This window comes from Chanodichthys erythropterus, chromosome 22 (assembly GCF_024489055.1).
Source record: "Chanodichthys erythropterus isolate Z2021 chromosome 22, ASM2448905v1, whole genome shotgun sequence".
Taxonomy (NCBI): domain Eukaryota; kingdom Metazoa; phylum Chordata; class Actinopteri; order Cypriniformes; family Xenocyprididae; genus Chanodichthys; species Chanodichthys erythropterus.
Window position 1 is genome coordinate 30,348,647 of NC_090242.1, and position 24,202 is coordinate 30,372,848.

Consider the following 24,202-nt stretch of genomic DNA (forward strand, 5'->3'; position numbering starts at 1 on the left):
TGTAGATAAGTGGCTCCTTCAGAATATCCCTCTGTTCAATGTTTGTAAGACACACAGCTTTAAAAAAAAAAATAGCTTCTCTTCAGTCTAGTTTTGTTTGAGCTGTGTGCTTTTTAAGGGTATTTTGTGTACAATGCACACATCAAACAAACCCTACTGAAAGCACCAAATTCTGTTTGCACTTCACAAACAATTTATGATTTGCAGACATATAATTCAAATACACCAAAAGCTTTGAGTTTGAATGAAAATCCCTGTAATTCAACTGACTTGACAGGTGATTTGAGTCTTGTGTCCTCCAGCAACTTAAAGTCCCCATGTGGTCAATCATTTTCTCTCTTAATCTTTGATCATTAAAATTACATATTTAAACATTTAAACATTATCCAGTAAAAATAATTTCTTCATGCATTAAAATAGCTTGTATGTAACTCTACACCCTTGCTTCATTTAGTATACACAGAACTATGATTATGCAAATTTATCCCCGCATCCACATAATCACACCAGCTCGGACTGCCTGATCCACTTGGTCAACTAGGGGTGTCCCCGACTACGGATTTATATTGTCGAACTAGATTCGAATCAGTTTGAGGGGGGGATGCTTGAAAAACAGCAGTCCACTAGATGGTGCACACAAACTCTTTCAGCGCTCAAGGCCAAAGGAGTATGCTACTTTGAAAGACTGGGGCACTCAACTGTGCAGGAGCGGGACATGGGAAATGAAGTAAGGCCTATACCCGGGCCTTAAAACAACTTTAATTTTCTCTCACACACGGCACAGAGAAACAACTTTCTAATAAAATTTTTCTAATAAAAAGCACCAAATATATATATAAATAACTGCAGAAAGGCCACAATGCCTGTGCAAGCATGCCTTAACTCTACAGCGCAACATCTATGCACCGAAAAACAATTAAATTAATTTAAAGAATTGAATTAGAACAGAATATACCATTCTAATAAATAAAAATAATAATAATAAAAAAAAAATGAAAGTCATAATCAAGTCACATGTGCAAAATGCCTTGGGAAAAGTGCAAAAGTACAAAAGTGCAGGGGAACACCCCCATTTCTCGTCTCATAACACCTCTGTGAAGATTCGACTGTGAGATTGGTAGTCGAATCAGGCTCCTCCTATCGAAACATCAAATCGTCGACTATTCAGGGTCACCCCTACGGTCAACTTTACTGTAGTAAACGCTACAGAATAGCAAGTCGAAATGTTAGTTTAATTCAGCCATATGTATGTTTGAACCAGAACCTGATTCAGAAGAAGAGGAAGAGCAAATTATTCAGGGTTGTATACAAGTCCATGTATCAGAATTGTAATGCATTTTATGTATCACTCTCTATAACTTCGGACACATAACGGCAATTGATATGATTAGCCTTTGGCTTGACTATGTTATCAAACTGCTAATAATGTGTTGCTAGTGTTACCCAAACTATGTTTCTGTTCACCATCTCAGAGTCAGACAGCTGCCTTCTAAAAATCAGCATCCTTAACGCTTTGAACATCATAGAAAGTCAGTGGAGAAAGGCATATAGTTCATCATATCATAAAATCGTAATATGTATTAATGATAGGAGGGGACTTTAATGCAGTGCAGGATGGGAAGCTGTATAGGATACCCACTGAGAAGGGATCTCAGTGCTCCAAAACGAAAACCTTAAATAACTTTATGTCCGAACTGGGTCTTATAGACCCATGGAGAGCTAAAAACCCAAAAGGGAAAGATTTCAGTTTCTTCTCTAATGTGCACAATAGTTACTCAAGGTTTGATTTTTTTCTGTCTCCCCCAACCATACATGCATAAAGTAACAGACTGTTTCATTGAACCTATAACCTTGAGTGATCATGCACCTATTGTGCTGAAATTAGACCTAGGCATGCACTCTTTTTTAGTTATTGGAGGTTAAATGTATCACTGCTGAATAAGTCTGAAATAGTAGAAGAGTTAAGTAAAACCTTAAAAGAATATTTTGAGATCAATGATAATGGTGAAGTTAATCCTTCAATTCTGTGGGAGGGAGCAAAAGCAGTTATAAGAGGAAAAATAATACAGATATTATCAAAAATAAAGAAACAGCGACTCAAGGAACAACTAAACCTGGAAAGTAAAATAAAGCTTTTAGAGACACAACACAAATCCACAAGAACGAGTAACATTGATACAGAACTTAAGGAGACAAACCTTGAACAAACTTCTGTCATATAAAGCGGAAGGGGCTTTAAGATTTTCCAAACAGAGATATTACGAGATGGGTAATAAAGCTAGCCGCCTTCTAAGCTCAAGCTAATCGTACTGTGTCCAAGGTTTGTCATCCTGCACTGAGTAGAACAGTATCTCATCTCAAAGAGGTAGCAGATGCTTAATTCTACCAAAACTTATACAAAGAACCAAGATTACAAACATCAGGAAAGGATTCTGATACTTTCCTCACTGCTTTGAATCTCCCCACATTATTAGAAGAAATGTCTAAACAGATGATAACACCAATTACAGAAACAGAAATAAGAGAGGCTATAAAAAGATTAAAAAGCAACAAATTTCCAGTGGTCGATGGGCTTCCTGGAGAATTTTACAAATGCTTCATAAATGACCTTGCGCCCATATTAACTAAGGTGTTTAGATACTCCCTCTCTAAGAACAACCCTCCGGAGACATGGTCACAAGCCATTATCTCTGTGATTCATAAAGAAGGGAAAGACCCAAAACTCTGCGAAGGATATAGACCCATCAGCCTGATATGCAACGATCGGAAAAAACTGACAAGTATTTTAGCACATAGAGTTCAAAGACATATTACTACTCTGATTAAGCCAGATCAAACAGGATTCATTCCTAATAGACAGGGTGCTAATAATACAAGAAGAACCCTAAACATAATTACTTGCGCTAAAAGAGACAAACAAACATCAATGTTAATAAGTTTTGATGCACAGAAAGCATTCAACACTGTAAATTTGGATTTTTTGTACAAAACGCTATCAGTAATGGGATTCCACCCAAAATTTGTAGACTGGGTCAGAGTTATTTACAGAAATCCAAAATGTCATGTCAGAGTAAACGGATGCTGTTCTGAGTTCTTTAACCTACAGAGGGGGGTGAGGCAAGGGGACTGTCTTAGCCCTTCGCTCTTTGCTATTAATATTGAACCCTTGGCAGCATCTATTAGACAGAATGAGGAAATAAAAGGTATAAAAGACATGGGAAATAAGGAGCACAAGATATCTCTTTATGCAGATGATATCCTGACCTATATAAGGGATCCAGTCCTTTCTGTCCCTGCACTGCTACACACCTCAAAAAAATACTCTCAGGTTATCAAATCAACCAATCAAAGTCTGAGGCAATGATGCTAGTTGGACATCGGCCAATCCAATTATCAGAAAGGCTTGATTTCCACTGGTCGCAAGGATTTAGATATCTGGGAATTATTATAACGACAGACCTATCAAAACTGTTTAAAGCCAACTATGGGAAATTGATGGACCACATAAAAGCAGACCTTACAAGATGGGAAATTCTGCCACTCTCCCTGATAGGAAGAATAGAAACTATAATAATGAACATTTTACCAAGGTTGCTCTTTCTCTTCCAATCACTACCTATGTTCCTGCCTCCACCTTTACCACATTAGATAAATGGCTATCCAAATTTATTTGGCAAGGAAAGCGACCAAGACATAAATATAAAAGACTGCTTTGCCCAAAGGAAAATGGAGGACTGGACTTGACTAGCCTTAAAATATACTATTGGGCAGCCCAATTGAGATCAATGGTTGCGTGGATGTCCCAAGATATTGACACTATATGGGTTGGAATGGAGCAGAGTGAATGCCCAAATTTCCCATTGGATTCAATCCAATTCCTAAACCAAGACATCTGGGGGAAAAAGAAGATTACTAATGTATGGAGTAAAAACACCTTAAAAATATGGTCAATTGTAAGGAAAAAACTTCAACTTCCCATAACTATTTCCAGAGCTATAAGGATGGCAAATAACTGAGTTCTCCCCAGCTAGGCTGAACAAGGGATTCCTGAAATGGACAGAAAGGGGTCTAGTGGTTTTGGACCAGCTGTTTGACGGAGCAGACTTGAAATCATTTGAACAGCTCAAAGAGAAATATGATTTATCAAATCAAGACTTCTTTAGGTACTTACAAATTAGACATTACCTCCAAAATCATCAAGAATGGGAAAAGCTCTGCTCTCTACCAACAAAAATACAATGTTTCTTCATATCAATAACAGAAGGAATAGTGAAGTCAAAATTCATTTCACATATTTACAAAATATTGCAGGAAGAATTTAAAGAAAATAATTTAGACATTAAAGAAAAATGGGAATTAGAAATGAACACAATAATTACAGATAAGCAGTGGGAGACTTCATGCAGTCAAGGACACAGGGTAACCAGTAGTCCTAACTGGAAGGAATTTGGATGGAAAATTAAAATGAGATATTTTAGGACTCCATTCATAACATCAAAATGGAGCAACACTTCAGACGGTTGTTGGAGGGGTTGTGACTTAGTGGGAGACCACAATCATATATTTTGGGACTGCCCAAAGATATCAGAATACTGGCAAAATGTACAAAAAGAAATAAAAAAAATGCCTCTGTATAGATCTACCTCTTGAACCATCATACTTTGTGCTAGGGGTACTGCCAGCTGACCTTGAAGAGAATAGCCAAACATGTTTGCTGAGAGTCTTTCTTTTAATAGCGAATAAGGTAATCACAGCCTCCTGGCTGAAGCCACACCCTCCAACGGTTGCACAATGGAGGGAAAGAATCCAAGACGTTTATAAAATGGAGCATATAACAGCATTATTACAACTGAAAGCAGATGTATTCCTAAATAAATGGTCTTCCATTGCGCAACATTTTCATTTGATATGACTATTATTCAGACTATATTTTTTGTATATGTGGTATTGCAGAGATAAATATCTTAACTCACATATATTACTGTTAGGTTGGAAGACATCTATGGACTGAAATTCTATTTGTGGACTTGCCCTGGACACTTCATTGTACCATCAATACCGTACCGTCAAAAAGTTCATTTGTGACATATTGTATGACTGCACTTGATAAAATAAAAGTAAAAAAAAAAAAAAAAATCGTAATATACATAATTCACCCGCTAAATTGCTATATGTACTCATTTTTTTCTGTTTTTCTGCAGACAAAAGTCCTGACCCGCACGTTGTTTGTTTGTGACAGTAGGAAACAGGGGACTGACTGCAATTGTAAGGAGAAAATACTCAGCAATGGTGTTGACTGATGAATTTGCACATGGTTTGTCTTAAAGCATATTAAAATCACCACACAGACATATAAACAACATTAAAAACTTGACTTTCACCACAGGGGTCTTTAAAATTTAAACGTTTTTAAAATTCAAGTCCTAGAAGGACCAGCACTTTCCACTAATAAATAACAATCAGGAACAAGATCAACTCACCCCGTGCATCAAAAAACTCCTCGTCAGAGCTTTCAACAGATTCCTGGGCAATGTTCTGGAGTCTCCAGTGGGAGGCGCTATGTTTTCGAGAGGGCACTAGAAAACAAAAGAGAGCAACATTTACCACAAATCACAGAAAGTGACAAACAATAGGGCCTGAATGCTTAAGCAGCCAACTTGTTGCCTCGCTGCCTTATCAGGCAATGATTTTGCAGGCATCACTTGCGCATAAAGGTACCACAAAACTGATTTTGGACAGACTTCTGAAGCAGCATAACGTTTAATGATCTGCAGCAAAATAGAGCTTTGGTGATAACTAAGCAAATATTTAATTACTACAACAGTAATTTCTCGATAGAAATTACATCAGAAGTGGAAAACATTGGTCAAAAACTTACATTTACACACAAACTGACCACCAACCACAACTTTAAGATGCCATCTTTATTTTTTTTAGCTCAACTGTCACGGAATGGAAAGCACATGATTGCAGGATATCAAAGGCAGTGAAGAATACATCTATGCTTCAAAAATCGATCAGATGAAAGTATCTCAGGGGACAGGAAGTGAAGCTAACATTGGATTCGGATGTGCCTTGATGCTTCCAGCCTTGGAATGCATCCTCTGAAGGCAGCATTTTCAAGATTTTGGATGCAGCCCTGAATACAAGATACAGTACAATACAAGTACCTTTGGGGTACAAGAACATCACATGCGATTTCTTGTGCCATAAAATCCTGGAGCCTGTTCAGTTTACTTGTATTATTCCTGTTTAATTCAAATTTAATAAAAGGATGGCTGTGGTACCTCCATGTGTTATCTGGGTGTTTTAATATACAGGTGCTGGTCATATAATTAGAATATCATCAAAAAGTTGATTTATTTCACTAATTCCATTCAAAAAGTGAAAGTTGTATATTATATTAATTCATCACACACAGACTGATATATTTAAACTGTTTATTTCTTTTAATTTTGATGATTATAACTGACAACTAAGGAAAATCCCAAATTCAGTATCTCAGAAAATTAGAATATTGTGAAAAGGTTCAATATTGAAGACACCTGGTGCCACACTCTAATCAGCTAATTAACTCAAAACACCTGCAAAGGCCTTTAAATGGTCTCTCAGTCTAGTTCTGTAGGCTACACAATCATGGGGAAGACTGCAGCAAGACACAAAAGGTCAATGCAAAAAAGACAGTTCACAGATCTCTGTGTCCAAGCACATTAATAGAGAGGCGAAGGGAAGGAAAAGATGTGGTAGAAAAAAGTGTACAAGCATAAGGGATAACCGCACCCTGGAGAGGATTGTGAAACAAAACCCATTCAAAAATGTGGGGTAGATTCACAAAGAGTGGACTGCAGCTGGAGTCAGTGCTTCAAGAACCACTACGCACAGACGTACGCAAGACATGGGTTTCAGCTGTCACATTCCTTGTGTCAAGCCACTCTTGAACAACAGACAGCGTCAGAAGCGTCTCGCCTGAGCTAAAGACAAAAAGGACTGGACTGCTGCTGAGTGGTCCAAAGTTATGTTGTCTGATGAAAGTAAATTTAGCATTTCCTTTGGAAATCAGGGTCCCAGAGTCTGGAGGAAGAGAGGAAAGGCACACAATCCACTTTGCTTGAGGTCCAGTGTAAAGTTTCCACAGTCAGTGATGGTTTGGGGTGCCATGTCATCTGCTGGTGTTGGTCCACTGTGTTTTCTGAGGTCCAAGGTCAACGCAGCCGTATACCAGGAAGTTTTAGAGCACTTCATGCTTCCTGCTGCTGACCAACTTTATGGAGATGCAGATTTAATTTTCCAACAGGACTTGGCACCTGCACACATTGCCAAAACTACCAGTACCTGGTTTAAGGACCATGGTATCCCTGTTTTTAATTGGCCAGCAAACTCGCCTGACCTTAACCCCATAAAAAAAGAGCTTTTTGATGATATTCTAACGTATATACAGCACCTGTATTTATCATTTTATATATATATATATATATATATATATATATATATATATATATATATATATATATATATATATATATATATATAATTACTAATTCCTTACTATACTATATTACTAATGGTAGCAATCCAAATGGGTAGTAGTACACACCATAAGCATAACTGTGACTGGACACAGAAACTAAAACTGTGACAATTTATTTAGATGTTCCAGTGGTTGATTATCATTATAGCTTCACTAAAAGATTTCAACATTCTTCTTTTATGTTATATAAAGGTGACATTAAAACGGTCTTGGAAACTTTTCACCAAACCTTCACCATTACTAATTTCTTTTAAATTTCCTTTTATGAATAGATTTTATTGTTTGTTCCTTGTCCCAAATCCACACTTTCAAATCTAAAATCTGAAAATATTTTACAAAAATATAAATTTTACATTATTATGCTTAAAACAATATGCCTAAAACTATGACCATCAAAACAAATACAGAAACGAACATAAATTACCAAACACATATTGTGTGAAAATTATTTCTATCCATTCTATCCAAAAAAAAGGGGGAAAAAAATAAAGCTATACCACAGTTGGAGCATCATTTACAAGCCATATTAACATTTTTGCTCCTAATAAAGTGAGTGTATTTGGTTACCAAGGAGACCACAGTGCCCATGAAGCACATTGAGATACATGTGATGTGTGAAGAAAACTCTTCAAATACAAATTTTGAGTACTTTTATTTCTTTTGAGTATACGTATGTCCGATCAAGCTGTAATTTTGTCAAATTATGTGTGAAAATATTAATTGTGTATTTAGGATACATAAAATTTATGCTAAATACATGAAATTAGGCATAGCAAGACAAAAGAGTTTAAAATATATTTAACTGAAATAAAATCACTAAATTCTTCTGTGATGCATGTGTGTCCATTGTTGGACATTGTTAATGGACACATGAAATAAACTAGTGAGAGTTTGAAAAGTCCGTTTTAAGAGTGTATTTTTAAGTCCCCAGGGCCAAAAGTCCTGACAGTTAAATGAACATCCGTTCATTAATAATATCAGTATATTATTAAATACAGGCCTACTGTTATTAATGATTTCAAGTTAAAGGATTAGTTCACTTCATAATTAAAATTTCCTGATAATTTACTCACCCCCATGTCATCCAAGATATTTATGTCTTTCTTTTGTTCAGTCGAAAAGAAATTAAGGTTTTGGAGGAAAACATTATAGGATTTTTCTCCATATAGTGGACTTCAGTGGGGTACAATGGGTTGAAGGCCCAAATTGCAGTTTCAATAAATATATACTTTTTAAAATACTCATCCTCCACTGCTGTGATGTGCCACGTAATTACGTAATCACATTGGAAAGGTCACACGTGATTTAGGCGGAAATTGTTTGACATTGTTGTTTTACTTTTTTTTTTTTTTGTAAAGGGCATTTGACTCGTTCACTTTGTAAATACTTGCTCAGTACAGTACCTTTCCAATGTGATTACGTAATGTGTAGAGCATCAGTGTGCAAGACGAGAATTTGTAGTTAAAATGTTTATAATTTTTAAAAAATGTAGAAAATGACTGATCGTTTCGCTAGTTAAGACCTTTATTCCTTGGCTGGGATTGTGTAGAGCCCTTTGAAGCTGCACTGAAACTGCAATTTGGACCTTCAACCCGTTGTATGTTGTTGAAGTCCACTATGGAGAAAAATCCTGGAATGTTTTACTCAAAACCCATAATTTCTTTTCAACTGAAGAAAAAAAGACAAACATCTTGTATGACATGGGGGTGAGTAAATTATCAGGACATTTTAATTTTTAGTGAACTAATCTTTTAAGTGTTATTTCTGATTAACCCATCCATGCTGGCCATTCTGCTTTTGCACAGCGGCAAAAATGTAATTTAATTGTGTCTCCTGTCTATTAAGAGGAGCAATAAAGACCTCAGAAAACATTGGTGCATAGCCTGAAAAAAATATTCCCTCTGCTAAAGTTTCCCCTTGTAGCTAACACAGTTGCACAAAACCTCTCCCTCGGGGAGAACCACTTTAAAGCCAAGTGTGACTAATTAAAAAGGAATAGCACGCCTACGCTGCTAGAGTTGCAAATAGCGAGAAAGGGATGGATTTTGCTGAGCACTGATAAGACTGCAAAGAACTTGCATTGTTCCTGACTGCTTTGTAGATTTGGCACATTTTCTCTCTTTACAACTCAATCTGGTTGTCTCTGTTTGAGACATTAGCAGTGCTGTGAGATGAGAGGAGTCTCTGTCTTGCACTCTCTCTTCAACAAAACATTTAAAGAATGTAAATGTGAGGCATACAGGGCACTTTTGGATGAGTGAATAATCCAGTCCTTAAAAATTGGGGGGGAAACACTTTATGTGAGGTCTTTATGTGGCTTTTATGGGGTCAATTAATTGAATAAAAATGCATCCAGCCTAATATTTTAATAGACTTGGAATACATGTGAAAAAACAAAATTAATATGCAATCCAGTTGACTCCAGGGCTTTGTCTACTATTTTAAGTGCCGAGCAAAGAACTTTTAACTATTTTCTCTAAAATACTCTTACTTTCACTTCTTTCTTACTTTTCAAATGCAGCAAATTCAAAAAAGTGGTTCATGCTCACTTTTCTACACATTACTTAAAGGGATATTTCAGCCAAAACTGACAAATCCTGACAATTTTTTTATAGTTATAAAGTTATATTTATGGGCTTTTTGTGCCTTTATTTGGAGAGGACAGAGCAGACAGGAGAGCATTGGGCAGAGAGAGACGGGGACAGGATCGACAGAACATAATTCAAATTGAAGAACATTTCAACTGTTTTTGTCCAAAAAATTAGTCCAAAACAACACTGAATCCCACTTCACATTTACTGTATTTTCATTGAAATAACAGTTCATTATTCATTGAAATACATTAGGGATTTATGTTACAACCCGAATTCCGCAAATGTTGTGACGTTTTTTAAATTTAAATAAAATGAAAACCACCACCTGTTCTTGGTAGTATTGGTATTACAAAGATACAAAACAGATATTAGTAGGTTGGTATATTAACATTATATCAGTTAATGAAATATGTTTGTTTTTTGTTTTTTTTACTGTAAATTTAACTGTCAACCACTTGGTTCAGACCCAAAAAAAAAACATTTAGCCCTGTTCCTCTTAGCATTCATATTGGCTTTTTTAACACCGAACTTAAAGTCATAAGGATACATTCACAACCTGATTGGTCGGCTTTTATGAAGTATATTTTACAATGGAACTTACTGAACATCCAAAACAATGCTGTATGCTGGGCTTAATATGCTTGTTTATGTGCATAGCATAGCCTACATATGATGATGTATTTTGACCAGCTACTGTATGAACTCGTGAAGAGCTTATAAAATGTGTAAATGAGTCAAAACAGTGGCAAGAATCCCTCCCTTTCACACAAACTAAGATCTGCTGTGAGGAGATGTGGTTCTGATGCCTGTACCGAACTGTGATGGGCAACATCGAGACAATGACAAGAAAAAACAGGCATGCTTGAACATTCTGTCCTTTTTAGGGTCGCATCTTGTGACATGATGTCCTGTTTTTAGTTCATTTACATTTCTTTGGTCCATGTTGCATTCATATTTCATTCGAACTACACAAGGTTCGGATGGTACTGTAGCATTCACGCATATTCAAATGAACCGCAGTAACAGGGCAATCCCACCAGAGTTCATTTTAGGGTGTGTTCACACTTGGCATGTTTGGTTCGATTAAAATGGGTTATTTGAATGACATAAGGTAGAACATAAGGTTTTAGTTTTGCTAAAAATGGTCCCGCCCAATCAGATCCCACTGTAGTCTCAAATTAGCCAGTTATGTGTTTTATATTGTTGAGAAGTGATATGTTTAGGATAGGGGTGGGGTGAGGTGCTCAAAAATATCTATGAAAGTGCAAATATTTATAAAATTTGTACTTTTATAAATACATGTAAATAATTAAATGCATATTGCTCTGATGTATAAGGTAAACAACTGAAAGCAATAGAGTACCCTGCACATTTGCTAAAGGGGTACGCTGTGTGTTAAAAAGGGACGCCAAGGGGTCCTAACCAAGCCTCTATATGTGACAAGTTGGGAATGAGAATGTTAAATTAGCTCCAGTAAAGACAAACCCATTTAGGGCCCATATTGGGGCTAATTCAAATTCATTATTCAGACCCATTCTTTTGTGTTCTGCAGAAAAAAAATAATGTCATGCAGGTTATTAGGCTGAGTAAATGGCCTCACTTTCCTCCATCCAGTCTTTCTATCTCTTCAAATATTGACCCGTCCACTCTGAATTCCACCCTCTTATCAACATTTGATGTGGACCTCTGCCCTGTAGTCTCAAAGCAATCCTGTCACGTTTCTTCCAGCCTTTGCTTTCTGACATCCTCTATTGTGACAGGACAAAACTACATGTGGGAAAAAAACAATTTGCCCAAAGTGCTACATCCTGAACTGTGATTTTTTTTTTTTTTTCCCAGACAATTGAAGACATTGGGCTTCCAATGTTTTACACATTCAACACTTTCAACATCTTCAATCTGTGCAAACTGTTTTATGACTTTTCATTCCATCTCTATTCTTCTCCACCATCTACACTTACCACTGAGTATTTCATGACCCACTTTGAAAACAAAGTGGCCATCTGCAGCTCATTCTCATTCAGGCCAGACACAACCCACCACCTATAGTCTCATTAAGAACTTCACTGCTGACCTCATTTGAAATGGTGTGCGATGAGAACATACTCAAACTCTTCACCAAGCACTGCACAACTACATGCCCCTTAATCCTCTCTCGTCTTAGACATTCAGCTGGAAATTGCACTGAATTGTACATTTTTGGAGTTTTGCAAAAATGTACTGTAGGTAGAGCAGTTATTTTATACCAATAATGTTCAAAATGTCATTTCCATCACCATCTTTTCCACCACAGAATTCTATTAAACATAATATATCTTTTGACGTGGACAAAATGTTCGCAACTGCGTGCCCCTTTAATCTACTCTCCTGACATTTTTTGTAATTTTTTTTTTTTTACCTTTCTTGTTTTGTACACATCATCATCTAGTGGATATATCCCATCAGAATTAATATTGATCTATTAGGAGTGCAACAATATTTAAACCAAACCGAAAAACCACGATTCACCACCCATGGTACGAACCGCGATACTCTCATGGCGTACCGAACACACCCCGCCCCCTGCTACCCTGCCCAGCCCTGGCCCATTGGATCTACACAACGAATACAGCGTCGTAGCCTAACCACCATTAATCTCAATAAGCTCCACATTTTGTTACTTTCAATAAGAAACAAAGTGTCATCTTTCTCGTGTAATCACTCAAGTGTTTCAACGTCGGAAAGACATCAGTAAAACAGCTTGTAAACCATGTCACATAGCATACCTCAGGCAAATCCACAGCTTGTTAGTTCGTCAAAGAAATAAACTCTTTCAGTAAATATATGTACTATATTAACCTATATATATTTATTATATTTTCCCTTTTGCTACAGGGCTGTTGAATGCTCGAATCTGATTGGTTGACCAATGTTCTAAGGTGTGCAATTATTTTCAGGAAAATGCATGGCTAAAGTAGTTCTAGGCAGGTCTTGACCGCATTGCAGTTTCATATCACTACGCCAAATGATTTTGGTTAATTCAATAGGTCCTACAGCCTACAGCTGCAAAAGAAACAAAACCCACAATGACACTGAACAAGCAAATAAATATAGTAAACTATAGGAAGAAAACGACAAATAATTGTCTCTCACTGCTGCCGTGAGAGATGCACAGAGTCAGGTAGGCTAATTCACATATGCTTATTCTCTCTATATGCTATTTTTTTATCCTTAAGAAACTTTTAAGTATAATTAAATTAATTTAAAGACAGAGACACAATTCAGTTTAGTAAACTACTGTTTATTAAAAAACAAGCTTAGTTTTCTCCCCCTGCTGTTCCGAACCATACCGTACCGAACCGTGACTTCAAAACCGAGGTAAGAACCGAACCGAACCAAACCTACAATCTATTAATATTATTATAAACAATAGTTATAAATAAATAAATAAAAATATGTTTAAATAATTTAATAAAATAATTCAATTTGTATTAATAATCAAAATAACAATATGGCAGGAAAGAACCGGCCCTAGTCCTTGTACCTTGACCCAAATAATGAAATTCATTGCATGGATCTGTCAAACTGACAAAATAAAATATTGTATTAATTATCAATAATCTTATTAAGAACACAAGCAATGTCTTACTCGCCCATTTAATACAATTTTGACACCAACTGACACTTTTCCATAATAAAATCCTATAAGGATTCTGTGTTGAATGTACACTGTGTGGCTTACATACATGTCCTAAAACTAGATAATCAAGTTTGTACACAGCAAGGATATCTTATATTGCACCTGTTTGGAAGTACTTTTTGTTAAGTCCTTCAGAAAAATGCACCGCTCCCATCAGACACGTCACTAAGTGTGCTGCTGCAGTCAAGTACACAATTGGCTGAGCACAAGGCATTTTCAAGGCTGACATGGATTTATAATAAACATTTCATCTTCAGTGGTCTTGTGGTGACCAATTAATCATTTGTAATGTTCTACACATCACATCATGCTGCCTGAACTACTGAACTGTGCTGAATAGCAGCACATCGTCGTCTGGGTCAGGTACTTTTTTTGTATCTGATGCAATAATGTCTACTTATCACATGAAGTTTAATGGTAACTAAGCTTTTCTTCTTCCAAATGATTCTAGCCAAATCTCTCTTACTGTTTGAAGGTCACAAAAGCTGCCTTCATCCCAATTAAAACACTGTTGTCATCATAGATGACCATCTCTCCTCTGTAGACCACATTACGACAGCAGTCTCGTCCTGCTACATCAGGCTCGGCAAAACAACAATAATAGCAAGACGACAGCGACTATTTCCTAGTCAGCCTTACAGCATCTGCCATACATCCCCTCAAGCACATCCAAGCAGTTCCGCTATGCCTGTTTTCATCTTGTGGGAATTATCTTGCATGACACTTCAGATCAGGACTCAAGTGCACACTGGTCCAGAAGGCTGCCAATATATACTAGACCAGAACTGGTTCTGGTTGCCTAGAACAGATTATAATTATAAAAGGGTCTTTATACATGAAAATACATAGGTTCCATTTTGTTGTTGGAAGGGTGTCCCTCACAAGAAAATCATAATATTTGGGGATCATATTTGTAGAACCATCATGAGATTACCTGTACTTTATAAGAGGCATTTCAATGATGACCATTTTCCAACAATTTGGCAAGTCTGTGTCCCCTCTGTTTCCTGTTTTTAGCTGACAGAAGTTGAACCGAGCATGATCTTTTGCTGTTGTAGCCCATCCAATTCAAGGTTTGACATGTTCAATGTTTAAAGGTTTTCATATTCATAGCACTATTGTGGTGCATGTTTATGTCAGTTACTTTCGCCTTCCTGTCTGCTTGAACAAGTCTAGTCATTCTCTCATTAATTTGGCCATTTACGTCCAGAGAGCTGCCGCTCACTACACTTTTTTTTCTGTTTTCTCACAATTTTCTCTAAACTTTGAGATCCTGAAACCCAACCTTTTGATCATATTTTAGGCATTGGGTTACTTACTGCCACATTTATGCATTGGGCAGATACTTTTAGCCAAAATGATTTAAATGGCCTTCAAGTCCATGCATTTCCTGGGAATCGAACCCATAACTTTTGTTGCTATACAAGTACATTAACACTTTTATTTAGCTTTAGTTTCTTTACAAAGTAATTATACAAAGTTTTGGTAAGAAAGTATCCACTAAGAGAGGAAAAATAGTCAACTTCATTATTTTCAGCCCTAAAAGTGTTGTTGAAGCAGTCAACTTTTTTCAAGTTGGCCATTTCAAATGAATTCATACAATTTGATTTAAACAAATGTGTATTATTTTTAAGAAAAAATTAACATGAATGTTCATCCCTTAGTGGGGCATAAGCAGATCATATGATAATGTATGAATGAGACTGTAGGAACTTATATGAATTTGCCACTAATTTGGCAAAACATAATAGTTATGAATTGCCATGAGAGTGTGCTGAAACTGTAGTTTGTGGCACTAGAATAATATAATAAGTATTAGATCCTAAATTTATATTCTTGACACATTCTTACCACAGCAATTGCATTTGTGATAATTACATAAGCAATTATCTAACCTTTTGGAAATTAGACATAATTAGGATATTGATGTGGATAACATTACACCTTTCCTACAGGTCGTTTGCTCCAGATGTGGCTTAATGAAGATTATGAGACCTTAATGAGAGGCTCATTGAGGTACATTCATTAAAGTAGTGGATTTCCAAAGGGGCCTCCATCCCATCTGACGAGGAGTCATTTTCTTTGCTCCCATTTGATGTATTGTACTCGGCAAGGATGAGCAGAAGAAAGTATTAGCTATAGTCCTTTAATCAAATGAAACATAATTATCCAGGAATCACAGGAGTAAACAGCATAAGGCAGAGTAACAGCTTGTATAAATAAACAAAAGACAATACCAGGCGAGAAACAGAACAAAACTCAGGACTTAAATACTAAGGAGATCACAGCTGATCATTATAAGTAACCATAGAAACAAACAGTGACATAATCAGAAATGAAGAGAAATTAAATTAAACAGAGCAGGGAAACAGGAACAAAGGAAACAAAACATCAAAATAAGAGTCCATAACTGTGACTGTACTTCCCCACCCAGAAGGTGTGTCCTCACTCCATAACTGATAGTTTGAGTGTGGAAGGGAGGTGCTGTGGAGGAGGCTGTGGACCTGTTGATGGACAGGGATGAGGAGGAGATACGCCACGGTGGAGGAACCAGGGTGAAACTTTGGCTGAATGCCCGGGCAGAACCCGGGGACTGACTGATGAAGGTGGAACCAGGGTGTGTGGAGAAACAGGCGGAGCAGAAAGGCTATTTGACCAGGGAGACATCCATGGCCCAGAAGCACAAGGTGGAGCTGTTGACTCATTTGACATATTAGTACTTTAAAAGTACATATTAGTACCTTTTCAGTTTTGTACCTTAGGGATCTGCCCCAGTGACAAACACTGTACCTACACAAGACCGGGCTGACATGGTGGAGACATGGGCATGGAGGTCTGAAGTGAAGCCAGGGACCTCATGGCAAGCTGGTGGTTGGGAATCCACAGATGGAGCCAAAGAGCCGTAGGAGCAGGACGACACCAGTGGAGCTGATAAATCCAGGGGACTGGACATAACCAGTTGAAGAGATGTGACCAGGAAGTTGGGTGGGAACATCAGAAGAGGAAGGTCTCTGGACAGAACCAGAGCATCTAGACAGCCGAACGAGACCAACAGAGAGGGTATCGCCTCGAGGTTGGGGATTAGGGAGGGAACTGGATCCGTGGACCACAGATCTATGAGGAAATGGTCCGCTTCTGGCTTTGGGATGAGCTGGGTAACGCAGTTCAACTCCAGGACGACCCCGATGGCAGGCTCAGCCTCATAATGTGTGGCATACACAGCGCTGACGGGATCCTCCTCTGGCTCTCAGATGCTGAGAGGTGAACTGCTGTGCCATAACCACCCTCAAGTACTCCACCACCCAGGTGAAAAAAAAAGTAAAAAAAAGATAGTCCCTTATTCCTTGTCTGGTATCGTTTGAAGCTGCACTGAAACTGTAATTTTGACCTTCAACCGTTTGGTTGAATAATCCTGGAATGTTTTTCTCAAAAACCTTAATTACTTTTTGGCTGAAGAAAGAAAGACATGAACATCTTGGATGTCATGGGGTTGAGTAAATTATCAGGAAAATTTTATTTGAAAGTAAACTAGTCCTTTAACTATACTCATTTTGAGGTTCCAGTATTCTGTAATGTACTCAGCAAGAATGAGCAGAAGACAGGATTAGCTAAATTAGCTATAGGTCTAGTCCTTTAACTCAGTTATCCAGGAATCACAGGAGTAAACACAAGTTAATACCAGATGAGGAACAAAACCAAATCAGAACTTAAATACTAAGTAGATAACAATGATAACAAACAGGGACATAATCAGAAGCCAAGGAAACCAAAACTAAACAGAGCAGGGAAACAGGAACTAAGGGAAACAAAATAGAACATCAAAATAAGAGTCCATAATGTGACACCTGTAACGAATGAACTCAAAGGGGAAATATGAATAATTATTCATAACTATGATTATTAGTTATGATTAATTATGAATATTTTAATCAGTTAATCAGATTAACTTGATGTAGCTACATTGAAATTACAATCAATAAATCAGTTCATCCTGTGAACACTCAGTATTGATTATTAATTAATTCTAAGAGAATGGTATTTGTCACGGCCACAGAGACATAATTCTTTCTTAGCATTTAAAGTGCTTAGAGCTGGTAATAAGAGCTGATCGTTTAAGAGACAATCTCTTGCAGACAGAGAGTCAGAACCAAATATGTATTGTGCACAGGTTTTATTAACTAAATCACAAACACATAACTAAACTAACAAACACATACATACACACAAGTCACACGTACATGGGTAAAATGAGGAATGATAGAGTGAGACCGGAAGTGGGAAACATGAGGAGCTATGGGGAAGAATAAAAAACCCGGAAAGAATCATCAGTATTCATTACAAAACTCCTTTTTTAACAAAGGAGGTTCACAATCTTTAAGTCTCTGGCATCCTTCGGTCTCTGGAGACAATGGAGTATCTGCACTCAAGTCAGTGTGTTGTGGAATTGCAGTGCCTGCTGTGGCTGAACAGTCCGATACGAGAGCGGCAGAGTCTGTTGCAGTTGCTACAGGTGAAGCCTGTGACTGTTTCTGTGGGCATTGGCTCTGCTCTCTGTCGTCTATGCTGCCTCTTCTCCTCCCGCTGTTCCTCTCTCTTTCCCTCGCTCAGTTTTATGCTGGTCTTTACGGTGAGCCGCAAGCTTACACGGTTTGCGGTGGTAGCTTCCAAGTCTGTAGGATTCAGGCTTCCAGCTTTCAGGTCACGCTCACAGACATCTTTGTACCAGAGCGCTGGTCTGCCTGTTTGTCTAGTGCCAGAGGCGAGCTCACCATACATGATGTCCTTAGGAATCCGTCCATCCTGCATTCGGCAGACATGGCCAAGTGAGAGGAGTGCGTGCATGCTGAATGTTTTTACCTAAGCCAGCCCAGATAGCAAAATACACTCGAGCCAGTTCCTGTTAGATTCTCGCCTGCCGGAGACTTACCACTCGGCCCGTTTCTTTCTGCTGCGATCGGGACAGATGCCTGGTGTACTCACTGCCCTATTCCGGCCCGAATCAATCGGGCCAGGCACGGCAGCCGTTACCATGCCGACACTGCCAAAATCAAGCCGGTATCACAGCCAAGCCCCATTATTACATCTACCATACTGTTCATTCATTTTTCAGTTAAATATGATACCCAGCCAAAATGCTTACTTACATTTTAATTATATAAATTATAATACATAACATTACTTAAATCTATACAAACATCACACTATTTTGAAAAGCAATTAAGCTATATGTCCATTTGAAAAGAACTCACTTGATCTGATTGGCATGAAAAGATTTTATTTACAAAACAATTACAATACTATATTACATCAAATAAAAGAAGTTGTTATACAATTATTGTAAATATTTACCACATTTTTAAAAATTATACACTGATGAAAAAGATTTAATTCATTTATTAGCTGTAGTGGCATACCGAAAGTTTTCAGACAAGGCAAGAAAGCCGCGTTTGCGGCAGTCACGTGAAGTTAACTTTAGCAAGTTCCTTTATAAAGGTCTGCTAAGTAAACATACTACAAATGTAAATGTGCGTCGATGCTTACCAGAATGTTGTCGAAATGACCTCAAACTTTAATATCTCTTGGTAAATAATCCATTGTTTTGCTTGCATCCGCTCCAAACCGGATTCACCCACTCCCACAGGTACGAGACCCCTCCCACTGCCACGCGTGTGAGCATGAATGAATCACCTGAGCGCGCAGTGAAGCGTGTTTAAAATACATGAAAGCGTGTAAAAGAATGAATTACTACATTACTTATAAATAGATTTGATATTATACATATTAGAGAATGCGCTTTCTTATATGGCACTTTTATTATATTACGTTTTACCGCAGATATGTTGTTATTGACAATACGCTACAATAAACATGTAACGTTAGTTAATTCATATCAGATACTACCAGGAAACAAAGACAATTTTAATTATTGCTTATGTAACCATCTGTGAGTGAACATAAGCCGAGTCATTGCCAGAAGTGGCACAGATCTCTATAGCCAGAGAAGGGCCAGTTACAGTGAACAGGAATCAGCCCAGTGCTTTACAGCCGTAACAAATATACATGTGACAAAAGCGAGCTGCGGGCCACAATCGGCCCGGTTAACACACGCTGATGCCGATTCTGAGCTGCAGGCACCGCGGGGCAGCCGAGCTCGGGCCGATTACATGCTATCTGGGAGCACTTCAGTGTTTGGGACACGGTCCTGCTAGGGGATTCCCAGGATCCTCCTCGGGCACTGGCTTTTAGGGTCCGGGAGAAGTCACACTTCCCAGGGTGGACATGACCAGGGAAAAGAGGAATTTCTGTAGCGGGAACTTCTTTTGTCTTTGAGGATGATTACAACTGGCTAAGTTGTTGAAGAAGAAACTATTAAAGATTCTTGTAATACTGAGGTGTTGCACCGTTATCGACATATCTTATACACAAGCATTTAAATCTTCAAAATACAAGCTCATAGGCACCAACTTGGCATAGGTTAGTTTACGTTAACCATTGGTTCTTATCATAAAATATGCATAAAACAAATACCATACAAAAAACGCTGCACAAAACATAATCATAAACACAATGTCCTGGAATGCATTTTCATTTATAGATGAGTTAATCTATAAATTAATGCAGAAAAGTCTGTTTTGTGGACTATCTGTGTCTTTCCTGTGGGCCTGACTAAACTATGCAAAGGCCTGCATTAGTTTCAGCTCATAAAACCATGGCAACCAGTTTTATTACCTTGGGGGTTGGTCAGACACCTAGGGTTGCATTCAGTGAGGGGTTTTAATAATATTTGTTAAATATAATATATATTTGTGTGTATTTTGTAATATTTATCTGTCGTTATACAAGCAGTACTGGTAATTTATGATTATGCAATTTGTCTTTGAGTCTAAAAAACTTTCAGTCCTTTCAATGTAATGTACATTGTATACTTTTTTTAATACAATTAAACATTTTTAGTGTTTTGAGATCATACACAATACCCAACAACAAGTGCTGAATTTTTACATAATCAGTGAACATTTTGAGCTCTCTAACTTGATGAGCAGTTACTTTCATGATCTTACAAGTGTCAACCAAACAAATCAGCTAATTGCATCTTTTTTGTTTTAAAGATTTAATTAGTATTTTTTCGTGGTATACAAGTGGCACAGTTTTAATTGGAGCTTCTACTGCTGAAACATTATTATCTCATTTTACCTTATCTGCTCTCTTCCTCTTGTCTTATTAAAAAAGGTGTAGAGTATGATGTCTCTAAGCCCCTTCACATATACAAACACTCATTCGCCTTTCCCTGTGGGGTTATAATGAAGCTATTCATCTTCTGGTTTGTTTCTCGGAAATATACCCAGGAATAGATGCAAACATAAACAAAAGCCTGGATTTTAATAAGTCTGGGAGTTTCGGTGCTTGCAGCAATAATGTATTTGCATACACTGGATCTAAAAGTACAACAGAGACTGGGCTTCTAAAGTAAAGAACAGCAGTTCCTCAAAGACTTTTGGCCGAGAGAGTATAAAAGACACGTCTTCAAAGCTGTGTGCCGACAGACGACTTCACAGAGGTGCAAACAGGGCTTTAAATAGGTTTACTTTAATAGGTATTGATGGTTATATATTGCGTAATGTCCTTCATTTATTGGTTGCAGTAGTAGCATCATGCAGAATAGAGCAACTTAAAGAACAGCGACTCTTAACATCACAACAACTGTCAACGTTGGTAGAATATTAATAGTTTATGGAAACATGGAGCTTTGATAACTGATCTCTCAATTAAGTGTTTACATTTATCAGGGAATTTAATTTTGTTTGAATTGGAGAACATCAAAAACAATTACATACTTTAATTAACGATTATCTCGGACACACATGTGATTCATTTAATGGTTCTTTGATATACTTGCAGTTGCTTTGAAATCTTCCTTGGCACAGACACGAGCTGAAAACTAAACTGCCTTTGAACACAGCCAATTTTAAAAACTAGGCTTAGGAAGGAGAATGTTAGGAATGCATTTCCTCTGCTAAATGAGCATTCCATACGATCATTTGGATTACATTCCATGGCCGGATAAAAAGGTGACTGCTAAATTGATCTTTAGAATCAATAGTTATTTCACCGGCTTTGTCTGAAAACAAATGGAATTCAAAAATTGATTGGAATACATCTGAGCCTATGCAATCAAACATAACCTTTCGAAGCAAATAGGAAAATTATTCATTCACACCTACCATTATCAAATCCATAATTTACATTCCAACTCTCTACTCACTTTTCTCTGGTTTTGAGGAAAGTATACACTTTTTCTACAGGGGAGACAAGAAAATTATTTCTTTTCTGCAAAGCATGCAGATGGTCAAAAACAGTACAATAATAATAATACTTTTGGTCAATTAAATGTGTCTGTGCTGAATAAAAGTATGTATTTCTTTAAAAAAAACTGACCCTGAACTTACAAGTTGATATTTGAATACCATTCAAAAGTTTAGGGTATTTTCGATAATTAATAACTATGTTTTTATGTCGTGAAACACAAAGGAAATTTTTCCATATAAAGTTTATTGTGATCATTGGCTGTACCTCTATTTAGTTATTTAGTTATTTTGGTTTATTAAAATTATACATTAGGATTTGAAAGCCTGTCCTCTCTCATACTCTAAACAAAGACCTGAATGCAATAATTCTTATATTATATTTGTCAATTCCATTTTATTATCATTTTTTCATTTTAGCATATGTGTGTTATGTTTCTGTTTATATTTGTTATGTCTTAACTTGCCTAGGGCACCAAGTGAGAGAGAACGGCCAGTGCCCCCTCTAACAAAACAGGTGCATGATGCCCCTGCATCTGACCATATTTAAAACTGACAGGAAGTGGAAAGCATGGATGTCATCAACAAGCTGTCATGCCAACTCAAGCAGAATTAAAGTTGATAATGTTGGAGAGAAGGGTGAAAAATTGGCCACAACAAGTGTAAAATCTATTCTCAAAAAACAACCATTCAGAGAACCATGGGGAGGAGGGAGATTAGATTTCAACAGACCATAAATAATCCCTAAACAAACACAAAATGCCTTATTTTGTATTTAGCTACAAGAAATGATGACAGAGTATGTTGCCACAAAGCTGATAACTGCGTAGTATATCAGGTAAAATAAAATCATTGTTTTTGAGATTTCTGGATTGGAATACATTATTTGTGATTACTAACTGTCATTTATGAAAACAGGTTAATTTTGTGTTTTTAATGAATATCAATCATATACGAAAGGTGTATAATACAATTCCATGTGACACATCTAAAAAATATGCCTCACTGCATTTTTGAGTACAAACATGTCATCTATGATTTATCAGGATATAAAACATGGTAATTAATTTCAGCATGTAGGCTAAAATATGATACCTGAACAAATTGTGTTACAAAACCCATAAATATACAAATAATGCACTACAAGTTTGTGTGCTTTGCGTGTGTGTGTTATTGTTGTTGTTATGGACTTTAGGGCAGCTCTGAAAGAATTAATCAAAACAGTGGGCATGAATGAATCCATAATTAACCAGATTACAATTTTAAAACATAAAGTTATTAGAAAGTCAATCTGGTATGTTTATTTTGTAGAAAGCTAAATTTGTGTGTCACATTTTTCATATCTTTAAGCCCACTAATGGATCCACTCTAGATGGATACCGGTGTTCAGATGAGCAGATGGTTTCACACCTGGCAAGGGTATCTTGCTACTTTTCAAATGAGGCTTGTAATCGGTGAGCAAGACCTCTGCACCTCACAAAATATCCAGCCAGACATTCAATACAATAACACTTCCTTTGACTCTGAATCCTGTGATGGCCATATTTGATCCTTCATCTTTATCTGACCTCCCTAGTGCTGTCCCGCTTTCTTTCCAGTCCTTTAACTGCCCTGATTCACTTTTTTTTTTTTTCCTTTTAAATCTCTTTTCTCAAGGACTCTCAGGAGCTCCTGCAACAGAGGGCTTTTAGATACTTGAGGAAAACATTATCAGATACCCTTTGACCATGTAGCACAGTCTACACTCTGCCAGACCAATACTTCTGGGGGGAAAAAAACAGAGCAAAACCATCACAAAAAATACTAGACTGAAAAAGGCAAAGTGACAGAGAGAACAACAGCGCATTTTGTAAAACATGCCATAAGCCTACATTTTTTACTCTCTGTGCTGTGTCTTATGTTACATAAATGAGTGTTGAAATAAATAAATAAAAAACAACCACTCATCCTGCCAGCTTTAATTAACAATTTTTTTTTTTTTTTTTCCGGTGCAAGACAACGTAATTGTTTTGTTCCTACTTTTTCCCAGTTGAGGTGCTGGTTGCCTTAGTGATAAAATAAAGGTTTATTAAATTATGTGCCAACATTAGCACTTGAC

At 37.1% G+C, this 24,202-nt stretch overlaps 1 protein-coding gene across 2 annotated transcripts in view; it reads right to left on the minus strand.

The window, feature by feature from the left end:
• plrdgb (PITP-less RdgB-like protein) overlaps positions 1-24,202 on the minus strand; it is a 118,633-nt gene that overhangs the window by 78,976 nt on the left and 15,455 nt on the right. For both annotated transcript variants that reach the window (XR_010893569.1, XM_067375683.1), the window contains exon 2: positions 5,481-5,576. Coding sequence is in view for 1 of the 2 variants with exons in the window: in XM_067375683.1 (XP_067231784.1) it covers positions 5,481-5,576 (96 nt within the window). In the remaining variant the exon portion in view is untranslated. The remainder of the gene's footprint in view (positions 1-5,480; positions 5,577-24,202) is intronic.